Genomic DNA, 16,348 nt, shown 5'->3' with positions numbered 1-16,348 from the left:
AGTGTGGGCAATGTCAGCTGCGAACAGACCTGCACGTTGCTGGAAAAAGGTGAGTAAATAATTTTTTTATCTGAAGGTAAGGGATTCCCTGGGGCCTAAACAGCTGTTTAGACATACAGTGTCAGGAATACACATTTTGTATTCTTGACACTATAGTGTTCCATTAACAATGTTATGCTGGCTAGGAGTCTCTGTGTTTTTGGATTTACCATATTGTCTTTTGGAGAATTAGGACAAATTATCTTAAAATAACATAGAGAGGAATAACCAGATAGTCAGGCACATAAGAGATACCTTGCATCTCATCAGCATAGCAATAGACATCATATGTTTCATCAGTATCTCTAACACCATATGTTCTCACTCCTGGGAATATGTCCTTGTCACCGTAGCAGGGTTCACGTGGGTTATGGATGGGATAACTGTTTAAAATATGCAAAAGATACAAACTCAGTTCACCTGGCACAATCAATTCTTCAGGCCTCATATAACATAATAATATGATACACAGTATTATTTAATTCTGTGCTTTTAACCACATAGACTAAAGTTCTACTTCTATATATAGTTGAACAAAAATATCCACTAATAATTCATTGTTCAATAATTCTTTGCTCGAGCAATGAGATAATTAAACATTGCTCTCAAGGAAAGCTCAAGTGATTCTTATAATTATAGAAACAATACAGTTACACAGACAATTCAGATCTAGGAATTTGTGCTGGCAGAGACATTGATAGGGTTGGCTAATATGGCTGATGTACTGACTTACCACTGAAAGCCCTTTGTCCAGGAGACTACAATCATGTGGTGACAATAGGACGTTTATTCTTGGGATATCTATATCTAGATATTGTTCATTTAGGGTGTGAATTACAAGTCATGGCAAGTGAGCAGGATGCATATACCCCCATACCACTAGTTTAGAGAGGTTTGTTGGCTGCTGATTCACAGGACAATACTAAGCATATCATGTAACTATATTCTTTTATTATGACTGTATCCCAGTTATTGACTACAAACATTTAAAGGGACCCTCTAATGAAAGTATTTAGAAAAGTGGGCAGACTATATGGGCCAAACGGTTCTTATCTGCTGACACATTCTATGTTTCTATGTTTGGCAATTTGTAGCCAATCCTCCCTTGTGAGCTATCATTTTTTTTTATTTTTTTGGAAGACTGGTATGATTTATCGTACTGTAATGTATATATTTAGCTACCCTCTGTCTCAGAAAAAGCAACTGGAACATTGGCAGACATGATCCTAACAATTCAAAATATTAGTGTTTACCGAACAGTCTGATCTGACAGCCATCCAGCATCACATTGGTGGTATCCGTCATCATATGCTGCCTGAAGTTGTTCTGGAGTAGCTATTGTAGCACTGTTCTGAATACAAGCTTTTTTGGCATTCTCAAAGTCCAAGGTGTATCTGGTAGAAATTGCTCTGTAGTGGAAAACAATCCCTGAAAAAACACAAACACAACATTTTGTCAGTTATAAGAAAATATGCACATATTTTTTTTTCTGTCTAAAATGTAGGGAGACTTGTCCACTAAGAGCAGTACTATGCTACTTACGTCACAAAAATAGTAGTGCATGGAAAATTCTATATATAGTGCAGATGGTAGCCTCATTAGTCCAGTGATGCAAATGTAAAATAACAGTTGAAATTTGTATCTTATAATACCTTTTGATTGGACTAATATCATTTTGGAATTACAAGCTTTCAGGAGAACCCCCCTTTATCAAGTCTAAAGCCTTTCTGAGCATATATATATATATATATATATATATATATATATATATATATATATACATATATATACATATATATATATATATATATATATAAATATAAAACAGATGAAACTATATCTTGTAGGCAGGGCTAGCATTAAGCCTTTAAGTGTTTGTATAGGGGCTTCCTTAAATTGATAATTATTTAAAACAACAAAAAAAGATTTATTCTTCCTTCCCTGTAGTTACCTTGCAGGAATGCTGATCTCCATTGGTCCAGTGTGCTGAGAATCTGGTCTGCGCGGCTACGCCTCTGCCTCTGTATGTGATATTTGTTATGGGTGTATTGACTGTGCATGATATATGTGTGTTTTGACTGAGTGTGATAGTTGTTATGGGTGTATTGACTGTGTATTGACTGCGCCTGATATATGTATGTGATATTTGGGATGGGTATTTAATTAAGATTTTAAAAAAACACACAGTTACAGACAGACACACAGTCAAAGGCAGACAGTCCCACAGGCAGTTACCTCTTTGCATTATAGGTTCTTTGGGATGCAATGGAGGCACTACAGCCCATGGAGTCTAGTAGTTAGGGAAACAGGGACTCCTTACGGCTTCCCTCTAAGCTTGCAGAATTTAGCAGGCAGCGGGTTCTGGATGCATTTAAAGTGCCCTGCGGCCCCAATTAGTGTATTCCACCACACATTTAGCAATATCCCGCCTCCCCAGCTTTTGAAACTCTGCCTTTCACTGTTGGCTCCTGCGGAAGTGAGCTATGTCGACCTCTCAGCGCCCCTGCTGCAATGATGACTTTTATGGCTGCCCTTCTATTCAATGAGCAAAGTGTAGGGGAGAATCCAGTAGAATGTAAGAAGATAACACAGCTGAGTTACAGACACAAAAGATAGAAAATAAAGGAGATGGGATTTAGCTCAAGACAAGGGGTTACAGATGGGATAGGGGCAAGATCAGAACAGAGGAGGTATGTTATAAAAATTTACATACAGAACAAGTGGCACATGACAACATTAATGTATGCTCACTAATACAGTAAGCCTAAAAAACAAAATGGGGAAACTAGAGGCAATAGCGTACACTAAGTAATATGACATAATAAGAGCAAAAAAACAAGTCGCAACAGAGTGCTGAGAACAGACAATAGCTTAATTAGCCTGCCCTTTGGTGGGTCCCCGCTCAGTTCTCAAGCTGGTTTTAGCTCATCTTGTGCCATTACAGAGAGAACCAGGACATTTGCATCTCAGACTAATTCCACCCAAAAGGGCAGAACAGATCCAAAATACAGGCCGGCTCTCTCTGCACGAGAGATACAGCAGCCCCAGATGATTGTTTCAAACTTGCTAGGCATAGCCAATATCCCTCTAGGCACCATGAGCAAGGGATCCAGGAGAGCAAAAAAACAAGTCACAAAAGAGTAAAGGGTAATCCAGACGTGGACCCCTTACTCACAGTGCCTAGAGATATATTGGCTATACCTCACTGATGATGCCTAACAAGGTTGAAACGATCGTCTGGGGGTTTGTGTATCTCTCGTGCAGAGAGAGCCGGCCTGTATTTCAGATCTGTTTGGCCCTTTTGGGTGGAATCAGTCTGAGATGCAAATGGCTTGGTTCTCTCTGTAATGGCACAAGATGAGCTAAAACCAGCTTTAGAACTGAGTGGGGACCCACCGAAGGGCAGGCTAATTGAGCTGTTGTCTGTTCTCAGCACTCTCTTGCGACTTGATTTTTGCTCTACATATGACATCATAGGTTTAACAGACACATGATGGGATGAAACACATTACTGAGCAGCGAACTTAAATTGTTACACATTATTTAGGAGGTATAGAAAAAGCAGTAAAGGTCAAGGGGTATGTTTATATGTCAAGCATGAGTTAAAAAAGTTTAAGCAAGTGGAATGTGATGAGGAAAACGGAAAAGCTTTATGGGTAGATATCGATATGATTCATGAATAGTGATGGGCCTGCATGCTGGAGGGGGCCATTGAGTGACCCATACACTTAGGGCCATCCGATAATCTTTTCTGAACAGGATTCTTTAAGAGTGCGATAGAGCCCCAGTCAGATCGGCAGTACTGAGAGGATGTGAGTGCAGGTCTCTTCCTCCCAACTACATAGATAGCCCGTGCGGGGTGGCAGAGAAGAAGAACAGACAGAATCAGGACCCCAGAAAAGCCACCCTTCTGCACACAAAAAGTATAACAGGGGGCTAAATATATGACTGTATCTGTCATTGTGTGTATATATGTGTGTGACAGTATGTGTGTAAGTGTAGTGTGTGTATATGTGTATATCTATGCATCAGTGTATGTATGTGTCAGTGTATATATATATATATATATATATATGTATAAGTGTGTATCTGAGTGTGTGGATATTTCAGTGCGTGTATTTGTGTGTATCGGTGTGTGTGTCCAAGTATATATGTATCTGTGTAAGTATATATGTGGCAGTGTATGTGTACATGTGCATACATCCAAGCAATCAAATGCACACCTACATTTAAAAGCCAACACTACAGTTCAACACACCCCTACAATCAAACGCAAACAATACAAACAAACATACCCTTGTAGTAATTTGCCAAAATTATATACAAACACCCCTTTATTCAAACACTAACACTACACACAAATGTACACATGCATTTAAATGCTATCACTACATACAAATACACCCCTGCATTTAAACACTACACAAGTACACCACTGCATTCCAATGGCAACAGTACACAAACACATCCCAAATATTTAACACTGCAAGTACGAGCAAATGGTAAATCCTCACCCGGCAAAGCAATATGAAAGTGGTACAACAGATGGAAATCTACTTTTTGGCCACCCTTGTGATAGAGGGGGCTCAAAATATTGAGCGAAAGTTCATTTTTTCTCTCATCTACTTCAAGTTGTATTACATATTAAACTATATTACTTCCCCCTACCCTTCTGTGTTTTGTTACATATACCATCGGAGACTATACCAAGGTGCTACTGCCAACTCCTTTCCTCCACTACCTCATAAAAGCAAATGCACATTGGGTATACTAAAACATATCTTTTGAAAAAGCCAATTTCAATAAGGTAACGTTAATACAATGTGAGCAGGATATTACTTTGTTACATATGGATTTAGATAGATTAGGTGACTGGGCACTCAAATGGCATATGTAATTTAGTGTAGATAGAGGCATTCGGGCAAGAATGCACAAGTAGCTTACACCCTAAATGGTTGTCTTCAGAATTAGGGATAACAACACATGGATTTTGGAATAGTTAAAGGCAACAAACTAGGCAATAATGTGGATCAGCAGTTGTTAAGGCCGGTAAGGTATTGTCTTGTATAAAAAGAGGCCTTAATGCTCGGGAAGAAAAAAATAATTTTGCCTCTATTTAAATCAATGGTAAGACCACATCTTGAATATGCCATGCCATTTTAGGCACCTGTTCTAAAGAAGGATACTATGGCATTAGAAAAGTGCAAAAGGGGGCTACAAAATTAATAAGGGGTATTAATGGTTTTAGTTATGAAGAAAGACTAACACATTTAAATATGTTACAAATATAATAAGGACCAATACAAACCATTGTCTGGATATCTATTTATAAAAAGGACTTTACATAGGACACAAGGTCACTCATTTATACTTGAAAAAAGATGATTTATTTTAAGGCAAAGGAGAGGGTTATTTACAGTAAGAACATTAAGGATGTTGAATTCTCTGCCTGAAGAGGTGGTTTTGCCAGAGTCTCTACAAATGTTTAAGATGAATTCTAGCAACAGCATCTATAGATAATTCCCAAACAAAGCTTGTAATTCCAAACTTTTTTAAAATCAATAAAATAGGTATTACAAGATACTAATTTTGATCTGTTATTTTACATCGGCATCACTTGACAAATACAGATACAATCACTACTCCAACTGTGTGTGTGTATATATATATATATATATATATATATTACATGATAAGCAATAATAGAAATCTCAATCAAATAAAAAACATTTGGAAAACTGATGTCTTCTTCAAAATTCTGAAGTAGTGGTTCCTAGTAGTGTTATGACTGGCATTCTATTTTACCACTGCAAGCTTTCTTGATACTTTCTATGTCATCTAGACATCTATGTCATTGAAAGGGGGCAGCATTGCATTACATACCTTTCACATTGACCTCTATTGTATCCTGACTGTCCTCGATTCCATGCGTCACTTCACAGCGGTAGATTCCTGAATCACTAGAAAGAAGGTTTGCAACTTCCAAGGAAACATCAGTAGGGATTATCGGGTAGTTTGGCATAGAGATACGTCCTTTGTACTCCTCATTTATACGGACACGGCCATTAATTGCAACCAGCAAAACAGTTTCACGTCCTTTATTATGTCTACTCCACTTGATTCTGGGTGTTAAAGGTGCTGATGAGGGGGCCACAGTGACATGTTCCAAGGCATTGATGAAGTAACAGGGGATGGTAAAGGAATGTCCAAGCGGGATACGCAAAGGAGACTCCTCAGGTATACTCACACTCAGTGCATTACCATGGTCTATGGAGCCAAAAAACACAAGTATAAGATAAAAAATAACACAGCTGCATCAGTCAAATTATCTTTAAAATAAAAATAAATAATAATTTTAAACATAATAATATAAATTAAAGTACATTACCTAACACTGTGCCTAATATACAATATTTTTAATATAATTATTCCAAGTCTCATCACAATGTAAAAATATTCCTTGGTATATGCATACCTCTCTGACCACTGTAAAGGTGAGTCCAGCACACTGGTGATATACTTTATTAAGGTCTGTCTATAGGACTTTGTTTTAGTGCATTATTACTAAGGTGCCTGTCATCATAATCTAATTTGATATATACATTGGGCTAGCAGATTTGCTAACAAATGTCTACATTTCTTTAAAATCAGAGGTTAAATAACAACCTGTCTGTGCCTATTGGCATGTCTTTTATCAGAAAAACCCTCCTTTGGACATGAATCCTACTTAAATTTAGACTAAGGTAAAGCAATATGTGCAAGGGGAAGTAGTGGCATACTCTGTGTTAGAACAGGACTGTGGAAACAGCCAGCATGATTTATTGCAGCAACTTTGGACCGGCAATATGAAAACAGAGACAGAACATATAACTTGTGTTTACACAAAGCCAAATAAAGTTTTGGGAACTTTTAACCTGTTATGGGAAACAAGTCTGTGCTTCCATAAAATGACATATGTAAGTGTGTCTTACAGCCAGAGGCGTAACTAGAAACCACCAGGCCCCGGTGCAATTGCCCCCCCCCCGCCACACACACACATATGTTTCATTTCCTTCCCCAGCTCCTCCATTTGTCTAATTTCTCCACCTCTCCATTTGCCTCATTCCCGCTCTCACCACCCATCGAGCCTGCATTACCCCTTTGCCCCCACACAGCCCTCATTATCCCCCCCTCACCCCACATAGCCCTCATTATCCCCCCTCACCCCACATAGCCCTCATTATCCCCCCTCACCCCACATCCAGCCCTTACTCCATCTCTCACCTCCTGATCCAGCCCTCATTAACCCCCTTGCCCCATCCATCCCTTATTAACCTTCTCACTCCCCATCCAGTCCTCATTATACCCCTCACCCTCCATCCAACCCTCATTTACCCTCAGTCCCCCAATCTAACCCTGATTAGACCCCTTCACTTTCTTATCCAGACCACTCTCTCACACCCATCCAGCCCTTAATCACTCTCTCAGTCACCCATTCAGCCCTCACTCTCTTACCACCCCTTCCAGCCCTCATTAAGCCCCCTCACTCCCCCCCATCTAGCACTCAATCCCTCTGTCCCAACTCTTCCCCTGTACCTTTTGTCTGTGTGTAGTGGGGCCGAGCGGTACCCAGTCTGACAGGAAGTGCTCTCTTTGTGCACTTCCTGTCAGCCGAGATGCTCGGCTGTGCTACACGCAGAGAGACCGGCAGGAGGGGACTCCTCCTGCCGGTCCACAGCACTCCTCTCCCGCCAGTCACCCAGCGACTGCAGGGCTCAGGCTGATGCGGCAGTGCACCGGCCCTGAAGTTGTGGTGGCCCAAGGTCGCAGGGGTTGCAGCTGCAGCCTGGCCTGCTGGAGTGACAGGCCCATTCGCAGCTGCAACCCCTGAGACCGTGGTAGGTATAACACCAACTAAACATGATTGATGCTCTCGGCAGGGGACAGGGGTAATGGAAATACATTAAAATATGAGCTTATAATATTAAAGCACTACTTTGTGCTATAAGTTTCACAAGCAAATGTTTACATTTGGAGAAAAATCTATTTAAAACTAGGTATTAATCCCTTCTGACTCTGAATTCCTCAGCAGACACTCAATGCTGAGGACCCACAGGCAGTGGTGTTTTTACCGCGAGGCTGGCAAGGCATTTGCCTTGGGCGGCACTTTCAGGGGGTGGCAAAAAAGCTGCCTCCCAATCTCCTTGGCAAATGCATTGCCAGCCTCACGGTAAATACACCACTGCCTGTGGGTCATCTGATGTAGGGGGCAGACGGCGAGGGAGCACTCTTCCTTGTTCAGCTCCCTCGCGCGCTGTACAGTGATGCTGGAGCCGGAATATGACGTCAATCTGGCTTCGGCATCACCAAGAGGCGTGCGAGGGAGCTGAACAGGGAGATCAGAGTTCCCTCGCCGCCTCCACTATGAGCGAGCCTGCCTGCCTGCCTGACCACCTGCGTGCCTGCCAGCCCAGCCAGCAGCAACCCCACTGGACTCCAGGGAAGAATCCACAGCAGCACTCCCAAAGGTAGGGAGGCTGGGTGGATTGAATAAAAAAAAAAGAAAAAAAAAAGTAACACATTGTGAGTGTGTGAGTGTGTTAGTGTGTGTCTGGTGTGTCTGTTAGTGAGTATGTTAGTGTGTGTCTGTAAGCGAGAGTATTAATGTGTCTGTTAGTGAGTGTGTTAGTGTGTGTCTGTTAGTGAGAGTGTTAATGTATCTATTGGTGAGTGTGTTAGTGTGTGTCTGTTAGTGAGAGTATTAATGTGTCTGTTATTGAGTGTGTTAGTGTGTTCTGCTAATGTGTTAGTGTGTCTGTTAGTGAGTGTGTGTGTGTGCTAGTGAATGTGGGTCTGTCACCGAGTGTAAATGTTTTTGTCAGTGAGTGTGTATTATTATTATTATTATATTATTTATAGAGCGCCGTCAAATTCTGCACCGCTTTACAATGGGTGGATGAACAGACATGTAGTTGTAACCAGACAAGTTGGACACACAGGAACAGAGGGGTTGAGGGCCCTGCTCAATGAGCTTACATGCTAGAGGGAGTGGGGTAAAATTACACAAAAGGTAAGGATAGTATTAGACTAGTGACAGTTGCAGAAGAGGAATCAGTTGGTAGCTATTAAGAGTTTAATTGATACGCTTTTTTGAAGAAGTGGGTTTTTAATGATTTTTTGAATGAGTGGAGACTGGGTGAGCATCTAACGGAGGAGGGAAGCGAACGGTGCAGCCCTCCAGAAGTCTTGAAGGCGAGCATCAGAGGTGGGAGTACGGACAGAACATAGACATAAGTCTTCAGCAGATCGTAAGGGCCTAGACGGGACATACTTGTGTATAAGGGAGGATAGATAGGTGGGAGCAGCATTATGTAGACATTTGAAAGCAAGAACCAGAATTTTAAATTGAGCTCTATATTTTATAGGAAGCCAATGTAGGGACTGACAGAAGGGTGAGGCATGGGAGGTGCGGGCGGACAGAAAGATGAGCCTCGCCGCCGCATTCATTATGGACTGTAACTGCGCAAGTTGGGAGCACGTAAGACCACTGAGAAGCGGATCACAGTAGTCAAGGCGAGAAAGTACAGTGGAATGGACCAACACCTTAGTCGCATCTGGCTTAAGTAGGGGTGGATGCGCGCAATGTGTTTGAGATGGAAATGACAGGATTTGGTGATAGAGTGAACATGAGGCTTGAAGGAGAGGTCGGAGTCAAAGAGAACACCTAGGCAGCGAGCCTGCATGGTGGAGCTGATGGTAGCACCATTGACTTGGAGGGAGACAGACACAGGAGTAACAACACTCGAGGGAGGAAAGACCAGAATTTCAGTTTTGGTCAAGTTTAGTTTAAGGAAGTGGGCAGCCATCCAGTTAGAAACAGCAGAGAGGCAGTCAGAGACAATAGTCAAGAGGGGCGGGGAGAGATCAGGAGAGGACAGGTAGATTTGCGTGTCATTTGCATAGAAATGATATTGGAAGCCAAAGGAGCTAATGAGTTTACCAAGGGAGGCAGTATAGATGGAGAACAGTAGGGGACCAAGGACTGAACATGGAGGGACACCAACAGAGAGGAGTTGGGGAGAAGAAGCAGAGCCAGAGAAAGAAACACTGAAAGAGCGCTGGGAGAGGTAGGAGGAGCACCAGGAGAGAGCAATATCTTGTAGACCGATATTGCTAAGGATGAGAAGAAGCTGTTGATGATCAACAGTGTCAAAAGCCGCAGACAGGGCAAGGAGAATTAGGATAGAGTAGTGACCACGAGATTTTGCAGCGAGTAGATCATTGGATACTTTGGTCAGTGCCATTTCCACAGAGTGCTTAGCGCGGAAACTAGACTGAAGCGGGTCTAGCAGAGAGTTTGATTCGAGGAAGTCTGTCAATCTTGCATACACAATTCTTTCAAGTATCTTGGATGCAAAAGGCAGTAGCAGATAGGACGATAGTTGGATGGGGAGTTAGGGTCAAGATTGGGCTTCTTTAGAATTGGGGTTACAGTTGCATGTTTGAAGGGCGATGGAAATATACCAGAGGAGAGAGAGAGATTGAGAATTTTAGTGAGAGGTGGAGAAAGAGAAGAAGACGGATGAGATGTGAGGGAATTGGATCTAGGGAGCAGGTGGTGGGGTGGGAGGACTGGAGCAGAGCAGAAACCTCTTCCAATGTAGCGGGTGCGAATGAACATAGAACAGCAGAGGGAGTGAAGTTAGGGGAAGTATTGCAAGGGGGAGGAGAAAGATGAGAGATCTCTACTCTGATTGTAGAGATCTTGTCAGTGAAGGGAGTTGGAAAGTCTGAGGCAGTCAAGTTAGTAGGTGGAGGAGGTACAGCAGGGCGAAGAAGAGAGTTAAATGTGTGAAATAGTCGTTTGGGTTCGCGGGAGAGTGTGGTTATGAGGGTATTGAAGTAATTAACTTTTGCAGAGGAAAGAGCCAAGCTGTATGAGCTCAGCATAAATGTATAGTGGAGAAAGTCAGATGCACAGTGAGACTTTCTCCAACAGCGTTCAGCAGTTCTGGAGCATTTTTGGAGGTATCGAGTGAAATTGGTGTGCCAGGGTTGTTGTTGGGGGGGCCTGCGGCATTTAAATGTACAAGGTGCCATGATGTCTAGTTGAGAGGAGAGGGTGGAATTGTAGAAGGAGGTTGCAGAACTAGGACAGGTGAGGTTTGAGATAGGTAAAAGGAGAGTTTGGAGATTAGTGGAGAAATGCTCTAGGTCAAGACATTGGAGGTTTCTGTGAGAGTGATGTTCAGATGGTGGTGTCAATTGGGTCTTAGGTATGCCAATGTCAAAAGTCAGCAGATGGTGGTCAGATAGAGGAAAAGGAATATTGTATGTGTGTTTGTCAGTGTGTGTATATCTGTCACTGAGTGTGTGTCTGTCAGTGTGTGCATGCGTGTGCGTCAGTGTGTGTATGCGTGTTTCAGCATGTGTATCTGTGTCTGTCAGTATGTGTATGCGTGTCTGTCAGTGAATGTGTATGTCTGTTAGTGTGTCTATCAGCTAGTGCATGTATGTCTGTCAGTGAGTGTTGTATATGTGTGTTTGTCAGTGTGTATCTGTCAGTGAGTATATGTGTGTCCCAGTGTGTGTGTCTGACACTGGGTGAGTGTGCGTTTGTCAGTGAGTGTGTATGCATTTCTGTCAGTGAGTGTGTATGTGTCTGTCGGTGAATGCATGTCTGTCAGTGAATGTGAGTGAGTGTAATTGTGAATGAGTGTGTGCGTATGCCTGTGAATATGTATGTTTCAGTGAAAGTGTCTGTTGGTTAAACAGTGTGTGTGACAATGACTGTGTAACTGTAAGTGAGTCAATGTCAGTGCATCCATCAGTGATGGCGTGTTTGTGTTCGGAAGAGAAATTTGGAAGTTGGGGTGGAGGGGAGTCCTCGAGTTGGGAGCACAAAACCAGAATACACCACTGACCACAGGAGGTCCCTCTGCTATTCACCTATAGTAACCTCAGACCCAAGCAGGGGATATCAGCGAAGAGCACAGGAGGAGCATGGGCGGACCTAAGGGGGCATGTTACAAAAGTGTTTCACCCACCTTTTAATAAGAATGTGGCAGGGAAGCGGAGGGCCAGGTAAGTGGTGACAGATTCCCTTTAAGGGAAGATACATTTAATTGTTAACATGAGTCGAGCCACATGGTTAGAAAACTGCAAACTTTCTTATATCTGTCATGACAAGTTAACTTTAATTATCCATAATTATTTATTTAATGTTAGTGTATTTGTAAGATTAAAAGTGAGATTACGGCTGAATTGACAACTTATATATATATTTTATATAAACATAATATTTATTTAGTTCTATTTAAGGCTTGTCCCTACAAGAATACTAATAAATATGAAAGCATATACCAGTTGATAAGTGGCAAATAGACAGTAATGTGTATATAAACTGAAATTGTGATGTTAACATAGATTCAAACACAGTTTTTCGATCCTATATGTATTATATTTTTTAACCATTTAGGATTTCTTTATTTATCAGTGATCATAGCACTAAATATAATCTTACTGTTGTTAGACGATAAGAATATAAATGAATCTGGGTAATTAAAAAAAAAAAAACACATTTCATTATGGCTGTACACTATACGAATGATGTTTATTTGATTATTTATTTGATTGATAATTTTTAATTTCATATTTATTGTCTTTCATTTTTCTAAAGCCTAATTATAATATATGAATTGATGCAAGACTGGAACTGAACATTTAACAGAATGCATATAGCCAGTTGTATCACAGAAAAATACAAAATATAGCAAATTAAACAACCGGTTTTGAGGGGGAAAAAAACCTTAACAATTGTAGAAATTAGCAAACACAGCTACTATGGTATGTACCTTGCAATTTCCACAATTCAATGTTTTGTGAATAACTCTTTGAGCTATTATAACAAATAATGAAATTCACAATATGTATGTGACAAGTGACTATGTTCTCAATACTATGGTCTAAGCAAGGCCAGCGCAACTGCTAGGTGAATTAGGCAGCACCCGCCGAAGACACACTGGCCTTGGGGGTGCAATGACTGGGTGACCGGCAGAAGGGGAGCCCAAAGCACAATGGTCACTTTATGTAGTGTGGCTGAGCATCTTTAGTAGAGGATCTTCTGTATCCTCTACCCGGCCTGACAGGAAGGTACTCGCTGGGGACACAAAGAGACACAAAGATGGACTGGGTGGGGACATGGATAAAAAGAGGGATTGGGAGGAAAATTACATACACAGAGGGGCTGGGAAGGGGACCGACACAGACATTCAGAGGGGCTGGGGAAGGTGAGAGTGACAAACACAGAGGGACCGGGGAAGGGGACAGTGACACACACAAGGGGGTTGGGGAAGGGGACAGTGACACACACAAAAGGGCTGGGGAAGGGGACAGTGACACACAAGAGTGGCTGGTGGAGGGAAAAGGAGACATGCAAAGGGGTTGGGGGAAAGATACACAGAGGGGCTGGGGAAAAAGAGACTCATAAAGGGATTGGAAGAGAAAGAGACACACAAATAGGCTTTTATTATGGGGAGGTGCAAGTAACTGGTCTTGCCTAGGACATAAGATAAGTGAAGATACAGTAAAATAAATAAATGTTATAACTGTTGGATAAAATCCTTGAAATTAATTGACTGCAGCACATTAAACATGGCAGGTACAGTGTCCTCCACTAATATGGGCAGCCTTGGTAAATATGAGCAAAGAAGGCAGGCACTTTGAATTCTCCATTTAGTGAATATCCCTGTATATTACTATAAAATTATGTCCACAAGAATAGTAAATCATTGACTTCAGGCAAAAATAATAAAAATAAAACCATGTTCATTGTTGATGGCAGGTGTTTTAATGATCATTCTGACAGTCACTTATGATCAACTCAATCATCCAGCATAACTAGCAATATGTTATTTTACAAAGACTTTGTTAGAACAGTATAAGTCAATGCATGCATTCTACACTGCCAATAGCCATTGAGAAATGGCTCAATATCCATAGAAATGCAATTACTTATCAGAATGGAATGTCTAAACAATGTTACCTACTGGATCCAATGAAAGACTGGAATTTTCCTCACCTAGCATGATCTTTAAACAACGTTACTTTAAAAGCAGGTTACATTTACATTATGGACAAATGTGTTCGTTTTAGAAATATACATGCATTCATTTCCATAACACAATTCAAGACATTTTAAGCAATGTCACTAACCTGAAACCTCCACGGATATTGCTGCAGCGATGACTCGCAAACACACAAACACTAAGAGTAAAGTGGTCATAGTTTACCTGTCAAAACAAAAGAAAATTACAAATGAGACAGAATATATATATATATATATATATATATATATATATATATATATATATATACACACACACACACACACACATATATATATATATTGCATATTTTAAATAAAAATGGGTTTTAAAGCAGTGTCAAAATGGTCCTTAATGTGTGTAATGCCACCAGAGCCATACGGATAACCATGATATAAGTAATGAATCATCCCATTTTACAGCACTATGGAATTTGCTGGTGCTTTATGAATGATAAGATAATAATAATAAGTTTCGGATGAATTGCAATTTGTCAGAATTGTCTGGCTGAGTTTCTTTATATGGGGACATAAAGACATATAACTGGCTGGTGCCATGGACGAGTGCCATCATTTGCTTTGTTTTTCAGGGTTATGCCTTTACAGTAAAGATGATTAATGGGAGAAAACATGATTGATAGATATTCACAGATCAAATGAGAAGTAACCAATAGAGGAAGAAAAGAGAGGAGCAGTAAAAAAAAATAAATTAAAATGACATTTATATATTTATATGTTGTATATTTAAAAAAAATGTGATTATTTTTAACTTTCCTCTCCTTTTTCCCTATTTAGGTTACTTTTTATCACTTGATCTGTAAACCAATTGGCGAGAACATGCACATATCTGTGCACAGTAAAATATTTTTAGCAGTACACTGATCGCCCAATTTATCTTTTGTTTGCCTGAACCATTTACCCAAACATTTTTCATGGATGATATTTAGATTAACCAAACCATCAAAAAAACAAGTGTTGGAGGTTCCAAACTAAATATAATTTTTGGCCCAAATGTTTTTCACCATACACAAGTTTACAGATTAATGAATAAAGCGTCATTGATGACCAAATGTGTCAGGCACAGTGACCTACAAAATAAAGAAAACTAATGAAAAGCTGTGCTATAGACAAAACTCACTATTAAAATGCTATTTGTAAGAAAAAAAAATAAAAAAAAATACATTTTACTTTCTTAGGGACCAGACCACTTTTCAATTTTCTTACCGTTTGGGACCTGGGCTGTTTTTACATTTCTGCTGTGTTTGTGTTTAGCTGTAATTTTTCTCTTACTCATTTACTGTACCCACACATATTATATACAGTTTTTCTTACCATTATATGGTCTTTCTCATGACACCATTATTTTCATCATATCATATAATGTACTATATAAAATATGATGAAAAAAATTTAAAAAAACACACTTTTTCTAACTTTGACCCCCAAAATCTGTTACGTATCTATAACCATCAAAAAACACCCATGCTAAATGGTTTCTAAATTTTGTCCTGAGTTTAGAAATACCCAATGTTAACTTGTTCTTAGCTTTTTTTGGAAAGTTATAGGGCAAAAAGTACAAGTAGCACTTTGCTATTTCTAAACCATTTTTGTTTTTCAAAATTAACGCAAGTTACATTATAACACTAATATCTGTCAGGAATCCCTGAATAACCCTTCACATGTATGTAAAAGAATATAACCTAAGGTATTAAACTTGGGGTATTTTTACTCTTTTCACGCAACCATTTTACCACCAATCTATGCCAAATTAAAACAAATAATAATAATTGGTGATTTTTTTGACACACCTAGCAATTTAAGAAAACATGTACGTAGAACTTTAAGAGAACATCCCAATATGTGTTCAGCAACATCTCCTGAGTACAGAAGATACCACCCATGTACAGGTGTGTCGGGTTCTCTGGGGGCTAAAAGACCTTATTTGGGCGCATTCCAGTTTTCCAACTTGGAATTTTCACAGCTGGTCATCATACACCCATGTTCTATTTGGGACATTTTTGAAGCCGGCCAATGTAATTTACCCAATCAAAAAAAGTAGACACCCTAGGGTATTTCAAATGGTGGTATTTAATTGTATGGTGTTTTTGAATGTTAAAGGGTCAATATAGGACTTGCCCAATTCAGTTTGCCAGATTGGTTTGCTGAGTCTCTGTTGCATTTTGAGACCATATGATAGCCCAGGAATGCGAAATAACTCCATCATGG

General features: G+C 40.2%; 1 protein-coding gene across 2 annotated transcripts in view; it reads right to left on the bottom strand.

Moving 5' to 3' along the window:
- ACAN (aggrecan) overlaps positions 1-16,348 on the bottom strand; it is a 100,411-nt gene that overhangs the window by 43,889 nt on the left and 40,174 nt on the right. For both annotated transcript variants that reach the window (XM_063448884.1, XM_063448885.1), the window contains exons 2-5: positions 14,233-14,309; positions 5,923-6,306; positions 1,293-1,467; positions 295-422 (exon numbers count right to left, since the gene is read on the bottom strand). In XM_063448884.1, the coding sequence (XP_063304954.1) occupies positions 295-422; positions 1,293-1,467; positions 5,923-6,306; positions 14,233-14,302 (757 nt within the window). In that variant the 5' untranslated portion in view covers positions 14,303-14,309. The remainder of the gene's footprint in view (positions 1-294; positions 423-1,292; positions 1,468-5,922; positions 6,307-14,232; positions 14,310-16,348) is intronic.

Source organism: Pelobates fuscus, chromosome 3 (assembly GCF_036172605.1).
Source record: "Pelobates fuscus isolate aPelFus1 chromosome 3, aPelFus1.pri, whole genome shotgun sequence".
NCBI lineage: Eukaryota > Metazoa > Chordata > Amphibia > Anura > Pelobatidae > Pelobates > Pelobates fuscus.
This window is presented reverse-complemented; position numbering and strand designations above follow the sequence as displayed.